The 7,471-nt window shown below is 36.9% G+C and overlaps 1 protein-coding gene across 1 annotated transcript; it reads right to left on the reverse strand.

Moving 5' to 3' along the window:
• Positions 1-401: 401 nt before the first annotated feature.
• Positions 402-6,746, reverse strand: LOC309977659 (arylamine N-acetyltransferase 1). Its single transcript, XM_082863899.1, has 2 exons — positions 6,667-6,746; positions 402-4,201 (listed from the first exon to the last, which is right to left on the reverse strand). Exon 2 carries the CDS (start codon positions 4,194-4,196, stop codon positions 3,324-3,326), a length of 873 nt encoding a protein of 290 aa, XP_082720025.1. The 5' UTR covers positions 4,197-4,201; positions 6,667-6,746; the 3' UTR covers positions 402-3,323.
• Between the last annotated feature and the right edge of the window lie 725 nt (positions 6,747-7,471).

Raw genomic sequence — 7,471 nt, forward strand, 5'->3', positions numbered from 1 at the left:
TGGTGACAGTGGGGTGTTAAAGTCCCCTACTATTATTTTGCTACTGTCAATTTCCCTTTTATGGCTCTTAGCATTTGCCTTATGCATTGAGGTGCTCCTACGTTGGGTGCATAAATATTTACAATTGTTATATATTTTTCTTGGATTGATCCCTTGATCATTATATAGTGTCCTTCTTTGTCTCTTGTTATAGTCTTTATTTTAAAGTCTATTTTGTCTGATATGAGAATTGCTACACCATCTTTCTTTTGATTTCCATTTTCATGGAATATCTTTTTCCATCCCCTCACTTTCAGTCTGTATGTGTCCCTAGGTCTGAAGTGGGTCTCTTGTAGACACCATATATACACGTCTTGTTTTTGTATCCATTCAGCCAGTCTGTGTCTTTTGGTGGGAGCATTTAATCCATTTACATTTAAGGTAATTATCAATATGTATGTTCCTATTCCCATTTTCTTAATTGTTTTGGGTTTGTTATTGTAGGTCTTTTCCTTCTCTTGTGTTTCTTGCCTAGAGAAGTTCCTTTAGCATTTGTTGTAAAGCTGGTTTTATGGTGCTGAACTCTCTCAGCTTTTGCTTGTCTATAAAGGTTTTAATTTCTCCATCAAATCTGAATGAGATCCTTGCAGTTAGAGTAACCTTGGTTGTGGTTTTTCTCCTTCATCACTTTAAATATGTCCTGCCACTCTCTTCTGGCTTGCTCAGTTTCTGCTGAAAGATCAGCTGTTAACCTTATGGGCATTCGCTTGTGTGTTATTTATTGTTTTTCCCTTGTTACTTTTAATATGTTTTCTTTTTATTTAATTTTAGATAATTTGATTAATATGTGTCTTGGCATGTTTCTCCTTAGATTTATCCTGTAAGGGACTCTCTGTGCTTCCTGGACTTCATTAACTATTTCCTTTCCCATATTAGGGAAGTTTTCAACTATAATCTCTTCAAAAATTTTCTTAGTCCCTTTCTGTTTCTCTTCTTCTTCTGGGACCCCTATAATACGAATGTTGTGGCATTTAATGTTGTCCCTGAGGTCTCTGATACTGTCCTCAATTTTTTTCATTCGTTTTACTTTATTCTGCTCTGTGGTAGTTATTTCCACTATTTTATCTTCCAAGTCACTTATCCGTTCTTCTGCTTCATTTATCCTGCTATTGATTCCTTCTAGAGGATTTTTCATTTCATTTATTGTGTTGTTCATCATTGTTTGTTTGCTCTTTAGTTCTTCTAGGTCCTTGTTAAACGTTTCTTGTGTTTTCTGCATTCTATTTCCAAGATTTTGGATCATCTTTACTATCATTACTCTGAATTCTTTTTCAGGTAGATTTCCTATTTCTTCTCCATTTGTTTGGTCTGGTGGGTTTTTACCTTGCTCTTTCATCTGCTGCATATTTCTCTTCTCATTTTGCTTAACTTATTGTGTATTCCTTTGTGCAGACTGCAGGTTTGTAGTTCCTGTTGTTTTTCTGTCTGTCCCCAGTGGGTAAGGTTGGTTCAGTGGGTTGTGTAGGTTTCCCATTGGAGGGGACTGGTGCCTGTGTTTTGGTGGATGAGGCTGCATCTTGTCTGTCTGGTGGGCAGGACTATGTCTGGTGGTGTGTTTTGGGGTGTCTGTGAACTTCTTATGATTTTAGGCAGTCTCTCTGCTAATGGATGTGTTTGTGTTCCTTGCTGGTTGTTTGTCATGGGGTGTCCAGCACTGCAGCTTGATGGTCATTGAGTGGAGTTGTTTCTTAGTGTTGAGACGGAGATCTTTGGGGAACCCTCGGTAATTGATATTACGTATGGTCAGGATGTCTCTGCTGGTCCCACGTCCTGAACTTGGCTCTCCCACCTCAGAGGTTCAGGCCTGACATCCTGCTGGAGCACCAAGTCCCTGTCAGCCACACGGCCAGGTACGTGGGGATTTCCTTGCCTTTTGGGAAGTCTGAGATCTTCTGTCAGTGTTCAGTAGGTGTTCTGTAGGAGTTGTTCCATATATAGATATATTTTTGATGTATTTGTGGGGAGGTGACCTCAATATTTGAGTCCTCCGCCATTTTGAAGGTCCTCTCTTGAGCCACATTTTGATCTGGAATGTATCTCTTGCTTACATCTCCTCCCTTGGCATTGTCTTTTCAGAATGTGAGAAAATTCTTTCTGTCCAACAGTACCATACATGACCTAACCATGCTGCAAGATAGCAGCAGAGCTGAACAAGGCCAATGAGAGGGAAGGAAGATGGTGCTTTCGGTTAGACACTTATTCATATAGGTATTGTCCCCATTTTAAACCTGAGGAATGGGAGCCACAGATTCATCAATTAATTCACCTGGTGTCCACAGGATTTGAACTCAAAACTGTATACTTTGAAGCACATACTCTTTCTTTTACAACAAAGTGTAAAAGGAAGTAAAAGAATAGAACTGGGAGACAAGAACGAGGATTCAAGGAAGACTCTACTGCAGGGAAAAAAAAAAAAGAAACCCCATAATAACCTAACTATGCCGAACAAAAATTTTATGACTGATATTGTATTGGCCAACATGTTTTAACATACTTTTCCAATATGAAGTTTTTAGATAATAAGTATTTTTAAATTTGCAGTACTTATTACTTTTAAGCAAAAATACTGAGTTCCAAAATTTGAAAATTATAAATAGTAGTGTTCCCATATTAAGAAAAATGGTACTTGAAGAACTGTGGTTGCAAAAAGAGCCATGTAAGAAATTATTAGTTGTGTCCCTCTCTTGGTACTTGATCACATGCTAACAAGTATTGGTTTACACTTTGTCTTGAGAAATATTAAGTTATTTGGAAGGAATGTCATGTCTCTTTCTTTTGGTTGAATTATAATCCCATTATACATGTGGTATTTCTGCACAAATATGACATTGGATATACACTGGTAGAATTTAATAAAAAAGTTTCCCTCAAGGTTCTAGTTACTGAATTATAGGTAAACATGTTGTATGAATTCAACATTAACCAATGTGGAAAGTTTTCTAGCATAAATCACTTTTTCCTCAAGAAAACCATAGGCCATCATTAAAACATCTTTGCTATTATTATTTTTGAAAAAATATATGGTTATGTTTTTTTAAATGTTATCTAATTATATATGCTGACATTTTTAAAGGTGAAATGATTTGATATCTAGCATTTTCTTCAATATAATTTGGGAGCATTGAGAAAATATGATAGGCCTCTAGTTTATAGCTGATAAACTGAGTGATAAACAAATGCAGGTTTATTATTTCATTCTCTCTACTTTTATAGACGTTTAAACTTTTTTATAATAAAAAGTTACAGCACCAGAAGTAATACTGAGACCATTTTTATTGCTTACTCTATATGGTAAAAAATTTATCACCATGTTTGGGGACAAGCTTTTTCTCCAAGGAAATATTAAATATATTTTTTAGATTTTCTTTTACTTCTTCTTCATTCAGTGTGTTAAACTCTACCAAATCTGTATTGTCCTTATAATTGAATCTCCTGTAGGTGAGGGTGAAGCCCACTAAACAGTGAACACCTTCTGGGGTCTGCAAGGAACAAAATGACTTGCTTGTAAAGACAGATGCTGGAGATTCCTGAAGGTATATATTCACAGACTCAAAGTCTTCAATTGTTCGAGGTTCAAGAGTAAAAGAGTAGATTTTCCGATATTTATTCTTTTCCAGGAGCTCAGAATTAAGAAATTCTTGGTTTGGGATATACTGCTCTCTTCTGATTTGGTCTAGGTACCAGATTCCTCTCTCTTCTGTCAAGCAGAAGGTGCAAGGCACCTGGGGCTGATCCTTCCCAGAAATTAACTCTAGAGGCTGCCACATCTGGTAAGAGCGTCCAAATCCAGCATCAGCTATGTAGTTCTTGCCATCAATGGTCACCTTCAGCAGGAGGTGAATCATGGCATTGCTATATTTGTTTGCTGGAGCGTTGTATACATACCCTCCCAATATAGTGGTCTCAAAACCAATTGTGGTCAGAGCCCAGTACAGAAGATGATTGACTTGGAGACACCACCCACCTTGGTTCCTCCTCACAATTTGATCAAAAGTGGCCTCTAAGCCCAATTCCATGGCTTCCCCACAATGGATGTTAAGGTTCTCAAAGGGAATGGCTCGGATCTGGTGCTGAAGAATGTCAGTTAATGTTTCCAAGTCCAACTTGTTCCTATAGTGCTTATAACCAATTCTTTCAAAATATGCTTCAATGTTCATGATTCCTGAAGGCAAGGAAAACAAAACAAAAATATTCCTTTTTTACTTGAATTTCTTTGATTAGCCTAATGATAACAAATGTATTTTAAACATGTAAACACAAACAATGGTTATAAATAATTGTAATTATAAGCCTTTTTGTGTGTGTGCTTTTAGTGTATTAGTGGCTTTCACATGCATAAGTTCAGTTAATGGTGCGAGTAACCCTGAAAGAAAAGTATTATCACTTCTTCCATGTTTTGAACATGAGAAGTTGGAAATCCAGATGAAGTGATGAGTAAAATGATAAAGAGCTTACATGTGGTTTTTCTGGTGATGAATAAGGAGAGGTACAAGTTGCTATCAATTAAAATAGAGTTTACAAACAGTTTCTAATACAAACAGGAGAATTATAATATAGTACTTTCATTCATGGTACTTGACCAACTCAATATCTTCTTCAGCTGAACCTTACACAAATTTCCCCACTCAAAGATGCATATTCATTCACAAACTGATTTATTCAATAAATAGTTTACTGAAAATCTATTATGTATATGTTACTGACCTAGTGGTTGCTTATCTTAAAGAATCTTACAATTTAGTGGGGTCTGGTATGACACAGTGAATTAAATGAATTTTAAAAACATGCAATTTCTTAGATAGTGATAAGTATTCTGGGGAAAATAAAGCAAAGAAGGTAGATAAGATGTGCACAGAGAGAGCTTCAGTTTCCAATAAGGTGGGCAGAGGAAGCTTCACTATGGCTTTAAGGATGTGAGAGAATGAGCCATGTCCACAAATGTGGGAGGACAATTTAGGAAGAAGGACCAGAGGGTTAAAAAAAAAAGCCCTAAACTGGAACCTGCCTAGAGTTTCCAAAGAATGTTCAAGGAAGACAAGATGAAGGGAGCAGAGGGAGTAAGTGGAAGCATGGATTGAGATGAGATCTGACCTTTTGTCTTTTACTCGGAGATGAGTAATCACTGTGAGAAGGGCAGTAGGGGAAGGCTGCAGTTTGGGCAAAATGCACCATCATCAAATTGTTATGTCTGGCTTGTATGGAGAGTGAGCTGTACATACTGAGCTGAATGAATAGACATATGACCCAGGTAGGCGCAATTCAAAGCACATTTGCTCTAGGACCAGTGTTTTGCGTGTGGATGGCATGTGGTCCAAGTCAGTTCAATGAGACTCTGTTGAGGAACTTTTGCTGAAACCTAAGCAGATGCTTCTACTGCAGGACCAGAACCTGGTAGGATATTTGCTTAAATCTACTAGGAGAACTTGCTGAAGAATAATATCAACAAAAATTTATTGAGTTGAGGAATGAAAAGCAGGAAAAGGAAAGATGAGAAAAGACAACAATCAAGTTTTAAGCCATATCTTGACTTTATGGTAAGATGAACCAGAAAAAAAAAAAAGTAGTCCTTATTTTGTAAAATCTCATATAGGAAATGTTTCTGTCCCCTGATACCAGAGTCATAATCCAGTGTGAACACTGATTGTAACAGTGGTGCATTACCATTGATAAGATGACATGGCCTGAGGTAAGAGGTTACAAAAGGCCCTGCCCCTAGGTTAATGGTGATAAGTTATGTATTCCTGTTGTCCTTCTTAATGTCATTTCTTTCAGATTCACCTAATTCTCTTTTTTGATCAGTTATTCTTCCCATTTTACTAGTGTTTCAACTTTTTCTATTCTTGATGTCTGCAATCTGATCTCCTCCAAATCTCTTAAGCTTATTTCATTTCTTCTCATCTTTACATGCATCAGCACAAGCCAAAAACTCTACGACTCAGACACCAAGAGAACAACTGGTACTTAGCCAGACCACCACAGACCCTCTTCTGCTTCTGTATCCAGAATCAGTGCTGGGTAAGTAAGGAGGGCAGGTGATGTGGAACAAAAGCAATATGATTTGTAACTGCCTGGCCATTTCATTTCTGAGTTAACCAACATCTTTTTATTTGGAAATTAATGTATATTTTTTAAAGCTATCTTTTGATTTTAAAGATTTTTCTTTGCTCCTCTGGAGGGAATATGGGGATATATGTGTACATATAGTTGATTCACTTTGTTATACAGCAGAAACTAACAGAACAATGTAAAGCAATTATACTCCAATAAAGATGTTAAAAAAATATTATGTTACTTTAGAATTTAGTAGCTTCAAGTTCATTGAGAAGAAGCCAGGGTCTGGATGCAAGCAACATGTTATAATCAAATTATATCTGCATATTCCGTGACTAAATATAAGAGATTTTGTACTACTGAAGTTATGATAGAAGGTGAAATATGGAGGCACTAGAAAGTAGTTGTCAGGATAAAACTGGGTGAAAACACTGCAAAGTTTATATATTGACTTGTAATTTAGATGTGCACTGATATACCATTTCATTTTCCTTGATCATAAATATAAGAAAAGAATAAAAGGAGGGAGAGTGAACACACTTAGGGATCCAGCTGAGATGTCTCAGAAAAGCATACCTTTCTGAGGAAGTTCAATGTAGATTGAGTCTCAGTTTTAATTCAGAAGACTTAGGATAGTTCTTCTTCTTAGTTCACTCTGTAGAAATAAAAGAAAAAAGTTTTAAATATATCATATTCTTTCTTGAAAACAAGGACAGTAGTTCTAATTGGGACATGAATATGAAGAGTATTTTAAAATCACAAAACAGGAGTAAAATGGCCATTTGGGTTGCACAGAGAAGAGAAGTGAATGTACAATGATGGGAGATGGGAGCAAAATGGGTGGGTTCTAACCCTGGACACTGTGGAAGTCACCAGCAGGGGGCTCAGACACAACAGACCAGATGAATATTTGTCATACAATCAGCAAGGAGGGGTGAACCCTGTCTCAGGCCCCTGATTGCTACTACAAGATTTACCAAACACAGAAAAGACAAGTATGTAATGGTAGCACCTGTCTTCCTTTAGGTGTAAAGTATAATTGGGGATGTTGGAGCAGAAAAATAAGGCAATATTCTTAGTGTATGGTGTCACCAGAAAGGATGAAGAACCATCCATACAGAAGACCAGCCATCAAAATATCTCTTGTCTTCAGTCATCTTCCCTCATCTCCACTGGAAAGATTGCAGAGTACAAGGTCCACTCCAGCCAGACATCTCACCAGTCACATTTCATTCAAGAAACAAATAAAAGATGGAGACAGAACTATACATACATGAATATGATGAAAAAACAGAATGCAAATATACTATGAGATGGGGATCAGAAGAAAAGGACATAATACACAAAAGATAGGGGGAAATGACAACAAGCTCAAGAAGAA

This window comes from Leucopleurus acutus (assembly GCF_964270905.1).
Source record: "Leucopleurus acutus genome assembly, chromosome: 21".
In the NCBI taxonomy this organism is placed as follows: domain Eukaryota; kingdom Metazoa; phylum Chordata; class Mammalia; order Artiodactyla; family Delphinidae; genus Leucopleurus; species Leucopleurus acutus.